General features: G+C 44.4%; 2 protein-coding genes across 2 annotated transcripts in view; one reads left to right on the top strand and one right to left on the bottom strand.

The window, feature by feature from the left end:
* Positions 1–4,763: 4,763 nt before the first annotated feature.
* Positions 4,764–23,232, bottom strand: ZNF365 (zinc finger protein 365). The gene is made up of 4 exons (XM_027694150.1): positions 22,224–23,232; positions 11,847–12,027; positions 9,796–9,833; positions 4,764–7,225 (listed from the first exon to the last, which is right to left on the bottom strand). The coding sequence occupies exons 1-4, from the start codon at positions 22,937–22,939 to the stop codon at positions 6,970–6,972; spliced, it is 1,191 nt and encodes a 396-aa protein (XP_027549951.1). The 5' UTR covers positions 22,940–23,232; the 3' UTR covers positions 4,764–6,969.
* Positions 22,714–23,827, top strand: part of RTKN2 (rhotekin 2) — a 50,765-nt gene continuing 49,651 nt past the window's right edge. Inside the window, exon 1 of the mRNA XM_027694149.1 lies at positions 22,714–22,807. The gene's annotated coding sequence lies outside the window, so the exon portion shown is untranslated. The remainder of the gene's footprint in view (positions 22,808–23,827) is intronic.

Below are 23,827 nucleotides of genomic sequence, written 5' to 3' on the forward strand. Positions count from 1 at the left end.
CCCCACCCCCCCCCCCCCCCCCCGAATTTTCAAATAGGGTACACATTTGCTGGGCTGATCACGGACTCACGTCGGCTTTTTTAACAACGTAAAATTTCGTTTCCCACAAGGAAACACTTCTGCCTCATGCGAACTGATATCCCGACTCATTGTGGCAGTTTGAGCCACATACGTGTTGTCTCCTAGACACCTCGACTGTGTACACAGATAAAATGGAAGTGGTTTAGCTTTTGCCCAGGAAGTGAACAGACCTTTTACACCACCCAGACTCACATGTAGTAGGGCACCAGTCCTCAAATCCAAGGAGATAGGCATCTGTGGTGTATGTTTTCATCTACTTATATCAAAAGGAATAGAAGCCCCTGTCCCTAAAATAAAAGATAATTTGGTTCTTCTAAGTCCTTTAGTGGTGTACCCCAGAGAACAAGGGTGGCAATACTAAATGGTGTTGATGTAGGAAGGGCACCTTCATTTCCTTGTTAAGAAATGGTTAGCAAAACTAAGAAACTACTGAAGTCCACTAAAAGAATAGATGGGAATAGAAACTATATTGCTGTCCTGGTCCCTTCTTTAGCATAGGCCATGTCAACCAGTTTCAATTGCCTCTGTTACGTTTTCCTTTTCATTCTTCCCACCCACACTTCTGGAATCTTAAACTTATGCCTGTCCCCCTGGCAAATGTTCCTCCTGGTTCACTTGGACCCAGGCTTTTGCCTTCTGCTTGTTGCCCTCAGCTGCTCCCTCAGAGGGGAGTCTATGGGTGAAATCCAGGTCGTGCCTGGTAACACCACTTTCTTTAGATAGAGACTACAATAAAACTTGTCACCAATAGTTCAATGTACTCACTGTGGCACTTAAATTAACTGACAGTGGAGTTAGGGTTCCTTCATTTAGTTGTGATTATCTTTTTAATTTCATGATTTCCTAATACATAAAATGCTTGCTGCCCTCAAGAAGTGTGTTGGCAAGGTGTTTGCTGACAGAGCAGGCTCCCTCTCCCCCATCCCTGAACTAGTGGCTGAAATACTCCTCTGTCTCTGGGGGATCAGACAAGGGCAGGATGAGCTTGTGTGTGCATGCAAACTGCCCTTTGAGAAGGTCCTTCTGTGCCTTTAAAGCCTGTTTTCAAAGCTGCTGTGTGCATTAGAGTTTTTCAACCTCTCCCCCTGCCTCCCATTACCCCAAATCTTTGTAGGGTCCGTGGGGGAGCCCAGGCAGACATGGGAAGTGCATGGCCATGCTGGCAGCCACAGGAGCACGAGGAGAAGGAGAGCCATGGCTCTTGTCACAAAAATGGGTTCAGCTCCTATAAATCCAACTTGTTCCATCTGCCATTGCCAGGCTTTTCGTGATGCCTGATCAATCCCTTGGTTCCTTCTGCCTGGGGGTGGCCCGAACTTGGAACAAACACTATGGCATACCCTAGCAGCCTGCAAAACCAGTGACTTTCATGTGCTCCTCTTAAGCAGGTGCATGCACAAAGCCTTAGAGGGTGGGATAATTAAACCACGTCATATTTAGGAGGTCACCTCTATAGCCTCGACCTCAGAAGGATTGGTAGGCCAAGTAGGTTGACATAGAAACAATTATAGTCTCACTGGTGGCCAAGTTTCTTAGCATAAGCCTTGTGGATTTGGGGTGATACTGGTTCATGATAAAACTTTCCAGGTTTTCTGCCTGCTTTTTCTAATTTTTCCCCTATGAGAAAAAAAAATTAAAAGTATCTTCTGAGCCTACTATTTTCTGCAAGGGGGAAAATTTCCCAGAAATTTGCTATAGATGAATATGTCCTGTGATGCCAAAAGTGATTTTCAGTGAAAGGTGTATATACAATTCCTGGACTAGCTTGTTGGTAGTTTTATTTTGAAGTTTCTTTTGGTGTTTCTATCTAACAGTGATATGATCTTAATGAAGAGTAAAATCAGAACAAAACAAACCTTGTTTCAGCTGTTTTCTTGACCCTGTCCTCATGTGCACACCTGGGCTGTAGTCTGTGTAGCACGTACGTGTGTTGTTTTTTGGCCAATGTTCAGCCTCCCCTCTCTTACCACCAACAGTGCTGGCTGGTGGGAGATCAGAAATCCCTTTAGGAGCAGAGGTCTGTGACACCTGCCCGAGCTGTATTTCAGTGAAGGGCAAGTACCATATGTATAACATTTTTGGGAAAATACTTCTGGAAGTGCAGGGCACTCGGCCAAGGTTACGGTCTTTCTGTGGCTGAGGGGTGATGGGCTGCAATGTCCTCTCCGAAACACACACCTCTGACCTTTGGTTGGCCCACTGTGTATTTGCAAACAGGCACGAGCAGCATGAATGGCAGCAGGCAGGACTGTCACCCGGGCAGTGTAAAGCCGGCAGAACAAGTGGGAATCTGCCACCTCAGTGCAGCAGTTGTCCCCAGCCTGCCAAAGAAAGCATTTTGCAAGTGCCTCTGGTGCGATGCAAGGACTTACTAGCAGGTTGAGGTCCAGGAAAGGCATTTGCTGCATGAGACTTCTCTCATGTTGAAGGCACTGAGTTGGCAGAAGGCAGGAGGGAGCTTGGGAAGCAGACAAAAAATCAGCAAAATAATGTGAAGGAAAGTGTTGCCATGGGAACCAGCTGATGGTCAGTGGGGCAGAGTCCAGGCAGAACTGCCTGACCTGGCCGGCTGCTGCCGGACACTGGGCACAGAGAGAAGAGAGCAAGTGCTACACCCCCCTGCTGACAGGACCCTGAGCACAGGCTCCCACTGTAAGGCAAATACTCTGTGGTTTGAACAAACGCTGCGGACAGAGTTCAGGGAATTTCTTAGAAACCCTCACGCTAAAGTCTATTACTCTGAAATTAGTGATTAGGCTGCAAAAGATGTGTCTAAAGTGTGATTTAAGGTTTGAACATGTCAGGCCATCTGTGCTGATGTTTTGTAGGTCAAAGCCCCAAAGGAACAGCCGGCAGTAATGAGTCCCCCGACCTTTTACTGCTGACTTGTGACTCTGACTTTCCGTCATCTCACACCAGCACACAGTAAATTCTTCCGACCTGTCACATTTATCTTGGAAAGTGATTTCTCAAGGAAGGGGAGTATCTCTCCTCCTATTTCCTTTCCCCTCTCAGAGAAGAGTCCCTTCCTCTTCTATAACATAATGAACTCAAAATCTGTTGTATTTTTTCCATGATTTTATGAAAAATTCAAGCCAACTTCTACCTGCCTGCAGTGTGAGACGCTAGGACCGAGACAGTGAGAGGGGAAAGGCTTGTCAAACCAATGACTACATTTAACTTACGTTGCTTGTTCCTCCCTCTCCCTGGAGAGATGTACAAATGAAAATTCAAGAGACCAGAATAAAAAAAGCGTGGCTAGGTAGAGGGTGGCATTAGCAACAAAATGGGAAAGGACATTTTGTTTGCGTTGCAACAGGATCTATTTTTAAGAGCTTGATGTATGTTTCATGTAATAAAATCACTTCTGGGATTATTTTTTCTAAAAAAACAATAAAAAATAATGCCCATGCCCACTGCAGAGAGCACTAAAATAGTCCACTCCAGCCACTTCAGACAGGATGTATGGAAACAATCAGCGTTAGTCTGAGGTAAGAACAAATAGAGGCAACTATCTGATGACGCAGAATAAAGAGAGAAGAGCTGGATTTTGCTCAAGTAGATTGAATGAGCCAGTGGCATTGGAAGGATTATTAGGGATGATGGAATTGATAATTTGTTTGACCTAGGAACTGCTCTAATTAGTGGCCATCCCTTTGAATATGAATATCCCATTGAATATTTGCAGTAACTCTCCTTGAAACAAAACAAATGTGTTCAGATCTCCTCTGGGTAGGGGGGAGGCTGTTTTTACTTCTGAGGTGGGGGAAAGCGATCAGATGTCATTCAGTGCTTTAAAAACATGCTCTTTCTTGAATTGGAAAGAGCATCTCAAAGTGATTGTTTTTTCTATGTATATCTCTAATTAAAGGTCTGGGTTTCAATTAGTCCCTTGTTTTCCTGGCCTATAATATCACATCGGTCAGAACATTTTAAGCAGAAAGCTCACCTGTAAGGGCCCAGCCAGTACACTTACTGCTCTGAGATATTTTTAGTTATAGATGAGGTGGGATTTTAAAAATTAATATGGGAATGAGGTAGCCAGGTCCTAGTGAAATTCACTTTGATGCGAGTATAACTTTAAAAATGAGCTAGTAAGTTGCGTAAACATGAGTGGGAAGGAGCCTTTTTTCTTGATAAACACTATTCAAGCTCTCAGGTGCCAGAGGGACTTTGTCTCCTCATGAAGTCTTCTACAGCATCTCTCCCAAGGATTACCATCTTGACAGGAGCCTGGTTCCCCCACAGGAAAACCTCTCTTTCCAAGTCTAACCAGGGAGATACTTGATGAAATGATGACTCAGCAACCAGCAGTGTGTGAGGGAGCCACTATCCCTGACATTCCCTGGGAGCCCCTCTGCTCCTAATTTCCTTTGCCTGACCCTTCCCTCCACTCCCCCCGCCTCTGCTTCGGGCAGGTTGTCTGACCCTGTGTGTCATCTCAGGAATGACTTTCAAGCATCAGGACAGTAGGAGAGCAGCAGGTGACACGTGTGAGCCACGTGGGTGAGATACAGTAGCTCTTTCAGGTTGATTTGTATTGCTGTGAAAGGTCACAGCCCGACTTCACTGACCTACCTTACCTGAGGGATAAACCCAAGTCCGAGCTGCTGCCTCGTCTTTTTCTCTGTTTCATAAGCTTTTATAAGAAACACTGTATTTTACAGAGTTAAATGACACAATAATTGAGAAATATATCTTTATTATTAGAATGTTTATATTCTAGAAATTTTTATCTGGGGTTACAGTACAATCCAATTTCTTCCTAATTAACTAACCTGGCATATTTCAGCAAGTAACTGTAAATTAGGTTTTGAGAAGTTTAAGAACATGCACCTTCTTTTACTCTTTTCCTCCCCCAAAAGGACAACTTACAGTCAAGATTTTGGTGTAATAAATAATAAAATAAACATCTCATTTGTGAACTAGTAGTTGCACTTAACTTTGGTGACTAATAGAGTAGATAGGCATTTAAAAATAAAAATATTCTTTCAGTGTCAAGTGGATAAAGAAACAGATTAATATATTTTAATTTATTATCTTTCTAAAGTTTACCTTTATTACCTTCAATAAAGGTAATTTTTTCAGGTTTGTAAAAGGATGTGGGAAGCAACAGAAAAAACTCAAGGATGCTTCTATTTTGTAGTTTGCCTATAAAAGTTGTTGTAACACACAATCTGACCCAAGCCCATGCAACACAACGAACAACTCCTTTTCACCACACACAATGTCGAGCATAAGGCCAAGTGTGGCCTTGTGACGTAATTAAATAAATATTAAAATATCATTACAAGCTAAATACCTGAATCGGTTTTACACTGTGACTTTCTACTGAAACAGTGTTGAGAAACTTTAAACATATATCTGATTGTTCTATATATACTATTTAAAATAAAAGTGAGGAATAAAACTCTCTTTCTTCACTCTGCTACTTTCTGGGAGGTCTGTACACTGACAAATGTATGACATCTGTAGTTACCTGATCATAGCTGACTGATCAGTCATCTTCTGCTTTAAAAATATTGCAACTCACGTGCTTATTGCAGCAGTAATCATAGTGATACACTGTCTTTTAATACTCAGTTCTGCTTACAGACATAGTTATAAAAAATGAAAAACATTTTTCACAAATCTTTGTACACATACTGTAAAAATCACCTTCCACATAAACAATTTACATCTGTTATGAGCATTTAAAAAATAAATCACACAGACTTGTCTCGCCTATCCTTTCTTTTTCTTGAGAAAACAAATCTCATCAGTAACATCATCAGGATGTTCATATCTGTAAACATGGCATAAGGATTCATGTTACCAAAAACTGTACACGCAAAAAATCATCTTGATAAATAAATACTCTGATAAATAAGGATCCTTTTAATTGGCACAAACCAATGTAAACATGTGCATTTCTATTCCGCTATCACCTCTAACTTCCTTGCACTTGGGCATTTAGTTGAAATTCAGGGATCTCTCAGTCCTGTAAAGATTCTTCAGGGATAAAAATGTGAAGGATCTGGGTTATGATGGTGGCTATTTAGGCCTCTCATGCCTAAAAACAAGCACAGGCACTGAGCACAGTGCCATGCAGTAACATGTTGCTTTAGCCCCTCACTCTCTGTGCCACAGCTGAAAACCTGCCACTGGCACTTGGCACTGAAATTCCTCCTCCAGGCTCAATTCAGTCCGTGCTTGTCAGAGCTGCAGTACCAGCTTCTGGTTTCCTTGTTAAGTGACACCAGAGGAGCCCAAACTTGTACCAACAGGGCAATGTGGCTGCTGGCAAGATTGAGTGGTTTAATGTACCCAATAAAACATGGAAATGTGTTTGACTGGGCCTATAGCAGGAAATCCAGGGTAGCAATCTACTGCTGTAAACAGCCTTCAGGCAACTCCATTAGACTTTTTGCATCTAAGTATGTCTGTGCAGGTAACAGTTAGTCATTGATCTTACACCTACCTAAGCTGAAAGATTGGATATTTAGGTGCCGATTAAATGGATTCTTCTGAACTTCGGCAACAACACAGATGGAAAATAAATTACCAGGCCACATGCTGCCAGTAAAATAATTAAACGTACAGCCACAGTACTGCCCAGCAAGATAACTGCAGTCATTTAAAATAAGTTCTATAAATGACTGAATAAATAAATAAATACATGAATAAATAGAAAAACCTCCAAGTAAATTGAATAAAATGTCACTTCTCTTACAGCGCCCAAAGAGGGAATGGCGTTACTAAATAATATAAATCTTCCATATGTATATATTTCTATATATTATATCTGATATGTTTTGGCATGGCCAGATGGATAGGAAAAAGTGGGATGACTAACTTCGTTCAATATTTGTTGTGTCGAAGCCAAGTTCCTGCATCACTGTGTATTGCTCACCGCTCCTGTAGCGGCTTGGCCTTTTTACCCATCTTTGATTTTGAGCTCACTTTCCTGGCAGAGCAGACTGGTTCACCCTTCTTTTGTGCTCTCCATATCTCTCTTGGGCAATCCACAGGTTCATAGAAGCATTTTACTGGCTGCAAGCTGGTTTTTTCATCCTTTGCTTTTTTCAACAAGATTCTTCCTTTTTGAAAGGAATGAGGCTTTGCATCAGGGATGTTATATGAAGCATGTTGACTTCCTCGGCTCCTGAAATTAATAATAGCGATCATTAATAACTATTATTCAATCTTGCAAAGTGATAGGTCCCCGAAATACCCCAAACCCAAACAGTTTTGAAGACAGAAATAGCCTTGTTTTACAGAACCAGGATGCATGTAAAAAACAGAGTTGCAAGATAAATCACATTTCTCAGTGCTCAAAAGCCTTCCTCACTAAAATAATCCCCACATGTGTAACTGGTGGACTCTTTATGCATGTTCATCTAACTTTTACCCCGATCAGCATTCTGCTGATTTTGGAGTGCTGAGACCTTACTGAGGTCTGTACTTTGTGACCAGCAGGGATTTTAAAGATGCACATGTTCACAGCAACCTTCTGCAAAGAATGAACATCCCATGGTCTCTGGAAGACCACACAGCACCTGTTACAGTAGAAAGCAGGTGGAGGAACTGTAGGAATTTCTTGGTGGGATCTCAGTGCTGCCTTGGAGCTCTTCCAGGGAGCTGCTGCTGCTACTAACGGTCAGTGCCACAGGAAACTCCACACTCTGCTTTTGTGCTGACCACACATCTAAAGGGAAACTTCAGCTTTGATTTGAAATAGGAGAAGAGGAAAGGGGAATAAAGAAAATTGGTGGGAAGAAGGGTGTGAAAGCTTAAAGGCTAAAGTAAGATGAATTCTTTTTACTCTCTGTGATGGTTCAAGCCTGGCAGGATTTGCAGGAATTGGTGAGCTCAGGTGGAGTGACACCACAGTGCCTGGTGGTGCAAAGGCTGAAGCACACACTCTGCTCTAAAATTTTACATTGAAACTGCAGTTCCACAGTTTAGCTAAGTAAAATCATTTCAGTCCCTCTTAACATAATTTTGAAATGTTTTACAGCAGATATATGTAGTGTAAGAGCAGAACTATGAACATAAGGCACCAGCTCATGTCTGCCCAGCTCCTGCAACTGAAGTGAAGAACAGATGTTCTCATGTACAAGTCGATCTCTTAAGGGATCCCACGGGGCTATTTTCCATAGCTCGTTATTTCTCAAACCCATGTATCTGTAGTATTACTTCTTCTGGGAGTTAAATGATATTGCAGCACATTTGATAAAGCCAGTTTTGGAAAAAGCTATGGTTATTCACGTGTGTACAGAACAAACCCTCTCCAGCTCTTTAAAAAGACCAGAAGGGTGTCACGAAAGCCTCTGTGTTTGTTGATGGGAGGCAGTGAGGACCAGTTGTATTACCTGGTTGGCAGCTTTGCCAACCATAATTCACTAGGGGAAGTTTTGGGGGGTGAAATGCTGTGCAGGTCCAAGCTGGAGCTTGCAGGCACTGTGCCATGCTGGCCTGGTGCAGGCCTGGGCTCTGACCACTTGCTGGGACTTAGGAATGACTTGTGTGTCAACACAGGTGTTGGCCACTCCAGTTCCTTCTTGGGCACTGTTTGTTACAGTCCCACTGTTTGTTACAATTACAGTTGTTGTAAAAAGATGCAGCACTCTGTTCTTCTCAGATGTTGTTGCAGTGAAAAAGTTTCATCATTTATTCCCAGAACACATGCAGGCATTATTGCAGGTGATTGCAGGTGCTGTTAGGCACTCCTCTGCTGCGCTGAATGATGCCATTAAAACCAGAGGGTCAAGGTCAGTATGGTCAGAGGGGACTGCCTAAAGGGGCCAAACTGTATTTAAATTGAACAAGTTTATGGGAGAGAAGATGGATGTCTGCTCCTAATTCACAGTCAGGCTAAGAAGGTACTGATGGATGGATGAAGATGCAGGTCATTGCACATGAAATGCAACAGTGCCATCTCCAGATGTGGGAAATGCTTTTTCATTGAAAGCAGCAGCTCCTTGATACACGTGACTGCAAGTCTGAACTTCAACTCAAACATATTCCTAACCTGTTGTGTTAAGGAGAATGAAGTCTCAGACCTGCTGTGGTGCAATGGGAAAAAGAGCCAACCTCGTGTCCCCTCTAGGAAAGGCTGCCCTGAAGAAGGATGCAGTGCCTGACCGCCACTTGGCCAAGCAGCACATGTGATGCTCCAAACCACCTGCTGGGACTCATGACCAAGTCCCAAAGACAGGGAAACCAGCCCCAGTTGGTTCTGCTGCTCCCAGGACAGCTGCTGGAGTAACCTGAGATGATGTTAGTGCCCCTGCTTTGTCAGGACACTTGTCTGCTTACACGTGATTTTTAAGTCTACATTGTTACTGTCAGTTAGCAAATGACAACTGTCTTTCTCCTACCTACAGAATGTTAAAGATATTTTCAACTGAAACTGGGTCTGTGTTTGCCAAAGAGATTCAAATCCTGTAGCTCTGCAGTAGGCTGTTACAGTCAGCAGGAAGGAGTAATTTGTTTAACAGAAAATTAGTCTTCTTTATTTTCTTTAGAGAGTAGCTGATTTTAGCTTTAATTTAGCAGAAATCTGTTTCTCCTCTATTATATAGATCATAAATATAGATCATACACAGGTAAAGAACCTGATCCAAACTCAGCCTGAATCAGGCTTTTGGATAAGGTGAAATGCAAAAGCAGAAATGTAAGCATGTCAACTTAGTGTATTTAAGTAAAAGGAAAAAAAAGAGATATACATACAGGCATCTGGGTTTCTTATTTAATGAAATGTCTGTAAACTGCAATGAAAATAAAACCAGGTTATTAATATTACATTATCAAGTAACTAAAGTACAAGGATAAAATATACACAGTCTTTAAAATCATATTTCCATTCTCACCTGCTGTTAAAACTAGAAGAACATCCACAGAAGAAACTAAAAAAAATCCTCTTTTACAGAGTATTACTCTTCCACCTTATGAATATGTTTTTAAAATAATATGTGAGTTGTTAGTGGTTGGATTTTTCCCATTATTTTTATTCTAACTATAATCAAAGTAAATTGCCAAACTAGTGTGGGCTGAACAGGGATCTTTCACATTAGATTAAACAGCATGGATACAGTGAGAAGTAATTATTGTGTTTGAGGTAATTAATAAGGGACAGTGCCTGAATAAGCTGTATTAAATTAACTTTCTCTCAGAGCCTTTAATTTTGCAGTGATACATTTCCTTTACACAAGTGCCTAGGAAACTCCAGCTACAAGCCCTTGGCTCTGCCAGAGCTGCACTGAAGGGCGGAGGGAGAGGATGTAACATTTCTCTCCCTTCCCACTCCAAATCCTGAGACCAGCTAGGGACCGCACAGCCTCAGTGCCACCACGAATTTGCATGACTTCATTTTTTACAACAGTTCGATTCACAGTGTGAAAACACTTTGTCTGGTCCCTCTTTTGGTGGGGGTCCAGAAAGGAGGTGTTTAATGCCAGTTCAGCTTAAATCGACCTGAGTTACTAAATTGGTTCTTTGTACTGAGCTCCCATCAGAGCTACTAAACTGAGCCTTTGAATATCATTTAATGAAGTCACTGAGCCAAGCAAGTCAGATCTGGCATCTGAAAATGATTATGTTCTTGTAAATGTTCCCTGTGTCCCTGGTATTGTCCACACTTTGCAGACGGATTTTTGCCCAGCCTGACTTTGCTTGTCATCTGTCTTGGATGGAGTCTGAAGCCATCTCATAGTGTGCTTTTCTGTAATTACCTCCTGAAGGTCAGGATGGCCAATATTTGGATGGATGACCTTAGAGGAATGCTGAAGTCACTCAGAAAGCAGGACAGCCGCCTTGAAAATTAGAGCCTTCCCCAAGCAATGCTGCTGAGCCAGGAATGCCAGTAAACACATCAAGAGCAAGGGAGATGATTTAATATTGAGGACCATCTTTATGGTCCCACTCAATCTTCTCACAGACACTGTTTGAGATGTCCTGCACTGGACTTCAGCACATCTATATTTATTCAGGTCTTACCTAAAGCTCTTTGTCTTCCAAGTGGCTACGGGAACCTTTCCTTTCCACCACTGTGTACCTGTTCATTGCTGTGCATGATCAAATGCCTTCCTCTCACATCCCAGGGTGAGCAATTACTTAGCACAGGCAGCATGGGGTATTCATTTAAATGAAATGTTCTTTGGAAATCCTGTGCCTAAAACTTGCCATATAAATGTAATGCATTGTAGGAAAAATACTGAGTGCAAGTACTAAAAATGAGAGCTTTTAGAGAAATGATGCATTTTTAAAAGCAATGTTCAGACAGCTTTAGCTTCTAATCCATGGGGGACAGGTCTGTGGGAATCCATTCACCATTACTATGTCTCCCATGATAGGTAACTAAAGCCAATTTGCCAGCAGGCTGATACGTCACCTATGGGGATCCATGTTTTTCCTGAAAGTCTTTAGACATCCCAAAATATCTGCCAAGTCACTAAGTGACATAAAGAAGAGTGTTTGTGGCAAAAGCAACAGCAGCAGTAGCCAAACCTGGAAAAAAATCTAAATATTTGTCAAATATTTCATTATTCTCTGCTCTCCCTTTGCCATCTTTGGCTATTGCTGCTCTTATGCTCTCTGCTCCTTTCACTCATGGGAAGTGCCGGTTTAAAACCTAAATAAAACACACCTAAAGAAACACTTTACATATGCACATCTGCCTGGAGTAGCAATCAGCCCGACCCACGGAGCCCACCCATATTCAAACTGCAGTACTTCCCCTCTGGAGAAGGGTTTCAGGGCAGGGAAGGACTTTGGTGGCTTACCACGTGCTCGCTGCCGTCGGTGTGGTGGCACACCATCTGCTGATTTTGGTAATACTCCAGCTGCCTCTCCGCCAGATCCACGCGCTGCAACAGGTTCTCGATGAAGTGCTGCAGCCTGGCTTTCCCCCGCACTTCTTTTTCTGCTGCTTCTTCCAGGAAGTGGTTGAAAGTAACAACTTCTCTGCAAGATGGAAACATTGCAAAGAGGCCATATTTAAATAACAGAAGGGCCCTGGTCTCACCATTGTCAAAAATTACTGATGCTTCTCCTGTTTTTCATGGTGACAGCCTGTGGTGGCTCATTACTGTCCTTTACCTCTATCAAAATATTACAACTTTTTTGTGGACAAGGTAAAGATCTGGAAACCCGAAAGCTGAATTTAAGTTTATAGGCAGTGGGTTTGGGGTGGGGTTTTTCCTGTTATTAGGTCTCTTGGAAATAGTCTTCAGTGGTCCACAGGGTAGAAATGTCACTAAGCATCAGCTCTAAAGGTGATGGAGACAGCTATATCTGCTTTCTTTTTTACTTAACCATGAGAATATCAGCACTGAAACAGGAAGAGAAACAGATGAACCCCCAAATTCATCCTCCCATTTCATCATAATCTCACAGTAGTAGTTTAATGTTGCTACTGGGGTGGTTCCTAACTTAAAAGGGCTACTGTGGCCATTGAACTTCATTTTGGCTGCAATCCTGCAAGTACATCAAAGTGCAGTGTTATGATCTGGAGCTGGTGGGAGCACAGGAGATCAATTGATAATCTACAGATTACAGACCAAGGAGTGCATGTGTGGGAAGTTTTAGGTCAGGAGTTTAGAAATGTCTCTTGTCTGGTAACACAACTGAAAGGAACAGACAGAACCACTGACTGTGAAAGCTCCCAGCTCTGTACTGAGACACAGCTCATTTCAAACCCCTCTGCATACTATCAGTTTACTACCAGTAATCAGGCCACCGTTTGGACCTCTGATATCAGAGGAGTACCTGCGTGGGAGAAGTCTGGTTACAGATTGAAGCATGTATTACAAAAAATGGCAAATCTGAACATGCAGGACTTCCCTGGTTAATAAATGCCAGGATAAATATTTCTTACTCTGGCAGTGAAACAATGTTAATTTTTGCTTTGTACAGAGCAGAGCGAGTGGGAGTTGAGGGAACCAGTTCTTGCCAAATGAGAAAGGGCAGGATTGCTTGGTAGAATTACATCGCCTGAGGAAAAAGCATTTTAAGTAGAAACCAGGAAACAGTTTGTAGCAGAAATAACCTTTCAAAGCTTAGCTTGTTTGTGACAAATCCTAAGTTTCTCAGTGTTTCATTGTTTTAACTCGGCATAGTGGAGGTAATCGGTTTAACACAGTACAGTTGTTTTAACAGTGTGTGGTTTTGTGCTAAGAAGAGTCAGGCACAAGTGGTCAGCCATGGAAATTCACTGTCTAGGATTCAGGCCGTGCCTGCCTGCTCTATACCACAGCAGAGTGCTGCTTGTCTGGCTGATCTAATGGCAGGAATGAGGTAAAAACAAGGATGTATTGTTTGGACGAAGAACATTGATGAATGTTAGTTTATATTAACTCACCCACAAAACCTGGCTTAAGAAACAGAGAGGTACCTTGTTTGTTAAACTCAGCTATTCCATTCAATTTCAAGGCTCTTGAATTTCTGTGCAATTTCTGTGACTATTAGCTTGCCCAGAGCAATCTGATCCTAAAGAGCCACCGAGGAATGCTTAGGAACAAGCCAATCTAAACTCATTAAGGTCAGTTTTAGGGCTTTCTTCTCACTGCACTTACAGCACTCTAACTTCTTTGATTTCATGATGCCACTCTGGTTTTGGGTTAGCATAGGAGCAACCTGAAGCCCTCGGCGCTCCATCAGGCTCCTCTTTCACAGGGGACAGGAAGCACAAAAGGACAGAAACTCAGCAGGCTGGCTCCAAATCCCTTTCCCTTTGGATAAGGAAGAGCTGTGCACAGCCTGGCAGGATTCTGGCCCTCCAGGAGGGAAGGGTGGGCAGCGCAGGGAGCTGCCAGCCTGGGACACCGTGAGGATGTCCCTCCCAGGGACACAGCCAGCTTGTGTGTCTCACTGCAGTGGGAAGCCACAAACATTGAGTACCTGGCATTTATTTTTGGAAGGGTGACAGTTTCAAGAACGCTAACATTTGTAATAGTCTCGGCAAAGGTAATTATAAAGCATTCATTAATTGCCCACTCTATGGCACAAATAATCACCAACAGATTTTCCTTTCCTACAAATATCTCATTAGATATGCCATAAGGAGGCCAAGGGGGAAGCAGTGTTTTTTCAGGTAGATTTAGATGACTATCAGGAGGAGAACACACTTATAATGGCAATAAATCCCCCGGTATTTTCCTTGCTTTCTAGACTACTAAAGATAACTTGGCATCCTACATGCCATTATTTGTAGGAACTGTTATTAGCAGCCATAACAGCATATCCATAACTTCTCTGTGTTTGTTTAGCTGCCTCAGTACAACCTATGAACCTGCCTTTAATAACTTTATACTAAAGATTTTCCTTTGGGTTGAAATGCACTCTGTAAATTCCCCTTAGAAAGACAGGAGTCAGAACATACACACACATTGCTCACACGCCTTGTCCTGATAAGCAGCACTTCTGTAGTTCAGCTACTTTTTTTGTTTCATCTCTCAGAAGAACAAGATCAAGCTCTGAGGAATGACTGCTAATAAACTCTCCCTACTTGCTCCAACACCTCTTCCTCACAGAGCTTGCTCCATGCCACTCCTGTGCTTTGGTTACCTGAAGGGAGTTCCCAGAAAAATTTTTACCCTCCTCTCACTGTGAACCACAGGGAAATGGTTCAAAGAACTCACATAGCTTCCTGCAGCTGCTGTTTATCTGTCTAACTGCCTTCCTTGTCTCTTGTAGTTTGACCAACTTTTTCTTAGCCATACTGATGATCCTCTCCCTTCAATTCTATTTCTGGATACCTATGATGAGTTTTTGCTTATGTTCTTTATTTTACTTTCAATTTTTCTCCAGGCCTCCGCCAAGTTTTTGAGGATTATGTGACAGGATTTCTATCTTTTACTCTCAGCTCCTATGCTTGTGGAAAGATGGATATTCTGAGAGGTCAGACATGCTCCTCATGAAGTCAGGGGGAAGCTGAGGCTGTGAATATTGTGGGGCCCTCCTGGCAGAGGCATAAACCAGAGCACAGCAGCACCAGCCCACTGGGCTCTGTGTCTTGACAGAACAGCCTTGTCAGCAGCATTCACCTGCAAGAGGAACCATTTTGTTAAAGCCTGGCTCAGACCTGAAGCATTGCCCTTTCTAACGAGAGGTCTCTACTAACCTGTGCTGACTATTGTACATCAGGAGCACTGCTGCTATATTGAGAAAAGGTTACGTGGAGTTATTAACTCCCCTTGTGAACTCCTCTGCTCCCAGCACCATCTCTTTCCTGCTCTGCTCCTCCGCCCGGCAGTCTCCTGCCCCCTTTCACCCAGCTGCACCCTGGCACTTGCTGTAGCTCTGTAAGCAATGGTGCCTGCCACTCAATTTTCTGAGTGGAGTAGATGATGCTCAGTGCAGCTTAGACCTCTTAAATTTCTGTAATGGACGGCAGAGTGATCTCATCTCTTTGCTTATAGTTTGCTACACCAACACTAAGGTATGTTGTATGAAAAATGTTTTGTTAGAGGGCTGTGACTGGGCAGCAGGGAGAAAGGTGGGTTTCTTACTTTGTCTTGGGTGCTCCTGTCAGACGAAACCTTTCAGGAAGAGGGAATTGCTGCTGCTGCCCAGGGAGCAGAGGGCACATTGAACTGCCAGCAGCAGGATGAGGCAGGTGAGAGGGAAAGACAAGGGGCATGCAACCTGGGAGGTATCCAAGAGGAGCAGGAGGTGCCTGTACTGCCAGAGTGTCAGAGAAGAGCTGTTCCCAGAGCCAGAGGAGTCCAAGGGAAATTTATTGCAGTGCAGCAGACAACTCAGAGGTGTTCAGCTGCAAAAACAAGTGCAGGGGGAAGGACGCACTATAGGCAAGAAAGACTTGCTGCCAAAGCTTTTATTTTAATCTGATTCTGCCAGGGAGTTGACCTGTTATAGTTAACCAAACTTAAGTAGTTTGGTGTTTTGCATTCCAACTGCAGCCTAGCTGCAGACAGCCTGCACTGAAACCTATCCCCAAACCTTCTTTATGGGGGCTGTTACCATGAAATAGCATGAGATGTGGTCAATAAAGTTATAAATAACAGGCTGACTAGGTGACATTTATTCTTCTGGCTTTACCACTAGACTATACAGTGCTTCTTGCAGGACGAGTGAGCTGCAGTTCTTGTTTACTGGAGCAGTTGCTGGCATATGGACCCCGGGATACACTTGTATGGCTTTCAGCAGCTAAGCATGTGACACACTGAGTAGATGCAGAGGGTGGGACAGCTCCAGCTCCTTAACACCTGACAAGAAGGGCTAATGATTTCTCACATTGCAACCAAGCCCTCCTACTGATGCATAGTACTGATCCAAGGACTAATTACAGCAACTCTGACACCTGCAACTGCTCTGTAGGTGGAGACAAGCATAAGGCTCTATGCAGATTCTGCACCCATGTATCAAATCCCTTTAGAAAATTACATGTAGAATAACTCTGCCTAAAAATCAACAGAAAACTAAACACATCATTTTACCGGAAGATGGGAAAATTCCTACTACAGTAAGCAGTAAAGTGATTTACTAAAGTGATTTACTTGTAAAATATTTAATATGTACATTCATTAAGTACTAATGCCACTGACCTTATCCACCATCCAATTGGTGTTACTGCCTGAAGGCTGCTCTCTGTTATTCATTAGGCTGTGGTTTCACATTCCCACACCACTATCAGCACATTTGATTTAAGAGGTTCACACCTCCACCCTCAGAAAGTTATTGCGCTCATTCAGTGGGCTGTGCTCTAGATCTGAGCCCTGAACTTACTGGGGTGACACTGAAGATTAAAATGCTTTATTTCACAGAACCATTCTGTGGGACAGTCACGCCAGGCTTGAAGCTGTGCAGCTGCCACAGGGGAGTAATCTCTCCAGTGGGAAGATGAAAGAAAAGGAAAGAGGGAGCAGGACTACCTAAAACTGAGGGTGGAAGAATAATGTGTAATTGCAGTTGTATTCTACTTGAAGCAAATCAAAACTGTTTTGCTGTACAACTGTAATTCATATTTTAAGGAAAGCTGTTTTAAAGCATAAATTGCAATGACCTCTAAAAGCCAGCTCTTAATGCCATTGTCAAGATGTTATTTGCACAGATAATGTTATTAATTGCAAATTTAGGATGAAGCCACTGGCAAGAATAACTACTGCCCACCACAGCAACCCTCGCATTCCAGGCTGTGTCAGAGCAGAGGCATGACCAAGCTCAAAACAAATGCATTAGACTGGTTAAAGAAATTACTGTCAGAGACAGGCCAGCATACTACCTTAATGCTCTTATTCTATAATTAGGAGACAAAGTGAAAGTGTTTAAGTCACCATCGAAGGCAGCTTCCAGCTGAAGACCGTAACTTCAAATGTTTACCCTGTTCAGGCTTACTGAAAAGCAAACTCTACTAGTTTCTATTTTTTTACATAACTTCCAGAAACAAGCCTCTCAGTGTCCTCTAGAAGTTAAGTTCATAGCTGGTTTTAGTTTCAATGCTTTTCTTGATATCTTATTCAACAAAGTCTTATTCCCTCTGGGCATGCTTCTGTGTTATCTTGAAGATCACAGTACTCACTCTGAGTTGCACTCTCCTTCATCAAACATTGAATAATCCCTTTCAGGGCACATTTTCTAATTAAATCATTCCTTTGCTCAGCAGCTCTGTGCTTAGACTAATACTACTTCAACTATGTATTAGTATAGTCAGTGTTGCACCTCCACCTGTCCTGCCCAATACAGTTCATCTCCCCGGAGGCATAACACTAGTATCACAGCACGTACCCATGCGCATATTAGCATTGCCATTTTTATAAGGAAACAAAAAGAAAATTCAACTACAAACATCCCTTCACTTTATCACTGCCTTTGTTGGACTACTAAAAGCCTTATTTAAAACAAACAAAAAATAATCAACTGACATGTCTAAAGAAATAACCCTACTGACCCTACAAGCTCTTCAAATGGCAGCCCTGTTCCTGCTGATGGCCTAAAACCAACACTCCTCCTCTCATTGGAATGAGAGGTCAACCTTAAAACCTGGGAGTGCTGTCATTTGAAATTAGTGCTTGGATTTGCAACAACGGTGTAACTCTAAGAATTTACTCCCTGCAGAGTTAAGAAGTTCGCAGAGGTGCTGCTTGCTTGGAGAACAGATCAGAGAAACCAGCTTCTGACAACAAGGCCACATGGGAAGTCTCAGGTTTTATGTCTCTGTCCCACGTGCTTGGCCCCGGCAAAGGCTCAGGACATGTGGGCTTTTACTGGTAGAACAGAGAAGCAGAAATGAAATTCCACCAAGTGAAAGTGCCCTCAGGTGCAAAGATCCTGCCAAGGAGGGACAGAGTCACAGCAGCACAAGGTCTGCCTTCACAGGGCTGGGCACAAAGGAACTGTGTGAGGCCTAGAACAGCTCCACCCCCTTATTCTGGAAAACCAGACATTTAAACCAAGAATTTAAACTTTTTCTGCCTAGGCCTTCTTGGGGCTTCCTAACCAAATTATTCTTGCTAACTCCCATTTTTTTATTTCCCTCAGCTTTCCTATTCGACTTTACAATCAGATCCAAAATCAGAGCTGTTACCTACTGCAATTGTACTGTTATTTTCTGTCATTTTCCTGTATACCCTTCTAAAGAGGAAGTTTTTTAAATACCAACTTTTTTTTTCCCATAGCCAATTTAGAGGGCACAACATAAATATTTGAAACTTCTTTATCAGGATATTGTTACTTTTCAAGAGTTACTTGAAAAGGTCCCCATAAAAGTTTTCAGCTTCTCTACAAGAGCCTCCAAAGAAGAGGTTTTTTGACCTTATCTAAGATTCAGAGTAGAATTTTTTTTCCCTCTTTTGGATGGTTTGGGGGGGGTTGGGTTGTTTTTTTTTTTTTAATCTCACTCAGATTGATCTAGACTAGCTCTACCTCAGTCTCTGTGACATCTAGAAATGCATATTAATTATAAACCCTTTCTTGCCTTCACATGCACCATATTCTATGATGTGGTAGTAGGGACAACCATTCAGAGACCAAGGGAAGACTGGTTGCTTTTACTTCCTTAGAAATAGGATAAGGAGGTGTTTCAGGGAAGAAGGTGTTTTCTTTTTTCTCCTGGAAAGAGGTACAAATTTTCAGCTACAGTAGATCAGTGCTAATTTTAGGAAAAGTTATCCATATTCACAAGATTACTTATGGAAAAAAAAAATCCAAAGAAACTGACGAAAGCATTTATTTCTGAAGGTCAGCAAGTATCAAAGCAGTCCCCAAGGGATGCCTTTGACTTTCCACAATCTGCAGTGAGAACTCCGGCTTCTGCAATTTCCATTAAGCAGCCTTGTTTGGCTTTCTAATCATCTGGACTTCTTCCAGAAATCAAAGCCAAAGTTGAGATCCTCCTTTTTTGAAGGAGAAAGTCTTTTTAGCACACCGAGTAAGTTTTGAACACACACTGAAAACGTAGACAGGTCTCGGAATTTACCAACAGTGCATAAGAAAGCCAGACAAGTGTCACTGATGCTACCAAAGTCATGAACATCCTTTCTTCTCTCCTCTACTACAGCATTACATCTAGTGCCTCCCTGCTGCCAGAGCAAAGCTAAGTGTCCCAGGCCTTTTTAGAGGTTCAGATTTGAAAGGCTGCTCTAGAAGTACCAGTCCTGCTCTTACAAAGCATTGTTTATACCTACCTTCCTTTTCAATTTGCTAATTATACAATGACCTGTCAACTGAAAAGCCATACAGCGCATTTTTCTATGTTATCCCCCATGATGGGACATGCAGGAACCATCTGAACAAGAAAAGAACCCAACACATTTCCAGTTTTTCCTAGGTGAACTCTACCTATTCTTACACCCTCTGCCTATCCTCTCAGTGTCCTCAGAGAACCTTCAGAGGCAATGCTACAGGGCCAAGCACAGACACAGGCAGTAACCTACTCAGACTCCCCTCTTCCCTCTTGGTACTCTGGGTTGATATTCTTCTATCCTGTCCTCTAGCATGCATTAGGCACATTTACCTCTAGGAATTAACAGGCTGCTGTGTAAGAGCTATTCACTCATTCCTATTGCTGCTTTTGATTCCAAGTCTTTTTATCTTTGTGGAAAGTTGAAGCGTAATCCTAAAAGAGCAATATCCTGGGTACTCTGGTGAAGCCTATTGTGCAGCTGCCTCTTTTGGTTAGTGTTTCTTACTAGCCAAGTGACTTTCAGTCTTCCCTGTAACACCAACTTAGGAGCTACCTCACTGGTTATGCATTCACCCTCCTCCTTACAAGATTACAAGAATACTATAAGCAACCATCTCCACTCCTGCCCCTTTCCTGAGCCTGGCAATGTCCTAGTGTGAGGGACAGTGTTTCCCCATTTCTCTTCATTCTGTGTTCAGGCTTTTCTGGCCTCAGAACCACAGCCTGACAGTGCTGCTGGTAAGCAGTCTGCCAAAGGGGCAAGTGGCCTCCTCCTTGTTCCTTTTCCTCATATAGTTAAAAATCACAGCTTTTGCTGTCTTATTCTTTTTACAGATCACTGTCCTTTGCCATCCTCCCCATTCTTTCTACCAAGATAACTCCATTCCCCCTTTCTCTTTTCCCACAACGTCTGTTCTTCTGCAGCATTGCAGAACTTTGGTTTTGCTCCACTGACAGTCCTGTTTTCCCTTTCTTGATCCTAGCCTCGAATTTCAAAAACACATTCTGCATTTAGTTTGGGCTAAGATTCATACCATTTAACTTTAGATATCTGAAATTCTGCATCTAGCCCAGACAGCTGCTTACCGGAGAGTCCCTGTAGTCTGAAGAGAGGAGAAGGACCTTCACAGAACAATCCCTCCTCCTCTAAAATACTTTTCTAGAACAAACAGGATGAATCACACTGTGAAAGAGCCCATTAGGGCAGTCTGGCTAGATGGGAATACCCAAACTGCTTCAAGCTGTAAGTTATCTTCATGGCTTCTTTCCAGCATTCTTTTAAATCTGCCTAAGTTATACTATTATCTTTAGTTTCACCTTAAAGCCTTCAATCTTCCACAAGGATCACTTGATATTTCAAGAATCAGAGGTTCTGTTTGAATATCCCCTCAGGGAAGATGCAGACTCCAGGGGCTCAACATCCCACTCCCTTTATGTGTCCTCTCTTCTGGAAAATCTATAGCACTGCTTCAAGATAGATGCTCCTACTGATGTGGGAGCCATCATCGTCTTTTCTTTTAGTCTTTAGACTACAGGAAGGAATGATGAAAGCTCTCCAAACTTCCTACACTGCACTCCTACACCACCTTCCTTATTTCTTCTAAGATCAGTGTCATGGCAACTAGCACTTCTCATCTTCCCTTTGTAAGCTGATGAATTGGTTTAGAGGCACTCCATTACCAATGCTCTTTATTTGCATTTCTCTAAAATAAGTTGTGTTGCTCTGAAAAGCCTGAAAGGTTTTAGCAAGTGCTGAATAAACTAAGTAGTTCATGTATAAATAATATATCAGCTATCACTACATTTTTAATGGATGCATCATGAACATATTTTTAAATAGCTTATGTTATTCAGAACGGCTCCTGCATCTGCTTCCCAATCCCATATAAGCAATTCCAGTTTCACAGTTCTGTGTCCATCTAAAACATTAAACATGAACTACTTGGACATGGCCTTTTCAGTATTGCCTCCAGTACAGCTTCACTGCTGCACAGGAGACCATCCCACTCCACAGGCAGCCTGCTGACCATGGTGGGATGGCTTCAGGGAAAAGGTGCTATTGGATATTCTCCCATACTTCCTCCAGATTTATCCACCCATATCTTCTTAAAAAGATGATGCATTAGAGGTGTCACTGTAAATCAGATAACATGCTGATGAGAGCTTCTACTTCTCCCTACCCTCATGAAACCAGGGGCACAAGAGGCATTGGGAAGTGTAAAAGTCAGTCATGGGGTAGTCAAGTATGAAAGCCACGTGCACAGGGAGCTGTCCCCTGCCCTGTTAGTCACTGGGGAGTCAAGCATGAAAACCACCTGCTCGGGGAGCTGTCCGTTGCCTTGCAGGGACACAGTCACATGGGCTACAGCTCTAGAAACGCAGCGCCCTGAAGCTGGTGAGCTCCAGGCCCTTTCAAACTCAGCAGGCAGCTAAGCCATCTCCTCTCTTGTCCCCCAAAGGCTGTGACTCACACAGGGCCAGCCCGCGCCAAGCCACCGGCTCTCGCCTCCCCACTTACTCCTCTTTGCGGTGAAGTTCCTCCTCGGACTCGCTAAGCCGCTGCTTCAGGGCTGCGATCATCTCCACGGCCACGTCCACCTGCCTGCTCAGGGCCCGCTCCCGCCGCTGCACCTCCTGCTTCTTCTGGGACAGCTGCACGAACGCCGCCCGCACCTCCAGCAGCTCCGCCGTCTTCTGCGACAGCTCTTTGGTAAGCTTGTCGATCCGCTTCTCGATCGTTTTGTCCACGGCATCCACCATCCTGTTAAACTTTTCCCGGACATGTGCCTCGAAGGAGGCTTTGGAGTCAGTGGCCGGGAGCCCGGCTTTGGACACCTGCTCGCTGGGAGACTCAGCCGACACATAGTTGGCCAGGTAGGAGCCGGGGCGCTCCGCGGGCAGCTCCCGCGGCTGCCCGCCCTTCCCGCTCCCGCAGGACGCGCCGCCCAAGTTCAGGAAGGGCCCCGCGGAGCCGCCGGGGCTCCCCGGGCTGCCCTGGGGCGCGGGCTCCGGCGGGGACACCAGCTCCGCATCCTTCAGCGGCGAGAACAGGCTGCTCCTGGCCAGCAGGCTGCTCTCCTGGAAGCTGTGGCTGTACTCCAGGTGCACCCGCAGGGAGGAGAGGCTCCGGAACCTGGTGTGGTCACCGCATCGCGGGCAGCGGAAGGGGAGGCTGACGCTGCCGAGCGGCTCCGGCCAGGGGTGCCCGCCTTCATCCCGGGCCGTCTGTTGCATTCCTCGCCGGGAGGGAACAGCCCGGGTCCGCGCCCGACGGGGAAACTTGGGAAACTTTCCCGGCGATTCCTCAGGGGTGCCGCGCCATCTCCGCCCGGGGACGCGCCCGCCCGGCGCGGCGCTCCAGCCGCCCGGCCCCGGCGGCTCCGCCCGGCGCGGCTCGGAGCGGCTCCGCTCGCCTCGGCCGCCGCCGCACGGGCCTCGCCGGAGCGGGGCGGGGCCGGGCTCGGCGCGGGCCTCGGCGCCCGCAAGGTCGCCGCACTCACCCGACTTGTTGCTGGCGGCGGCGGCGGCGTTTTCAGCAGAGCCGTAAATCAGCCCGGGCGCGGCGCCGCCGCCGCGGGGCGGAGCGGGCGGGGCGGGGATGGGCAGAGGGGACCGGCGGGGATGAGGATGCGGAGCAGGGATGCCCAGCGGAGGATGTTACGGGTGGGCGTGGGTGGCAGCACCCGGCCGAGGCCTCGGGGCCGGGGTCGCTCCCCTCCTCCTGCCCCCGCCTGCCGTGGGCGCCGGGCCGGGGGGTTTGCGGGGGGGGGTTTGGAGGGCGCTGGTAGCGGTCACAGCAAAGCAATGTGTGAGGTGCGCGGGGTGTGTCGGGGAGATGCTGAAAGATAACGCAGTTAAAAGCACTTAAGCGGCAAGATACGACTGGCACGTGTAAATAGGTATAACCTGGCCTTGGCTTTGGGGGAGTATAATTGTTTGTGTGATTCTAAATCATAGAATCATAGAATCAGCCGAGCTGGAAAGGACCTCTGAGATCAAGTCCAACCCTTCTTTTTTTTTTCAATTTTTTTTAAATCCAGTCCGGGTTTTCCCCCATTCCGTACTCCAGACAAATTCCAGTCCGGGTTTTTCCTCATTCCGTACTCCAGACAAATCCAGTCC

Source organism: Neopelma chrysocephalum, unplaced genomic scaffold (genome assembly GCF_003984885.1).
Source record: "Neopelma chrysocephalum unplaced genomic scaffold, ASM398488v2 Primary Assembly neopelma1_96, whole genome shotgun sequence".
Lineage (NCBI taxonomy): Eukaryota > Metazoa > Chordata > Aves > Passeriformes > Pipridae > Neopelma > Neopelma chrysocephalum.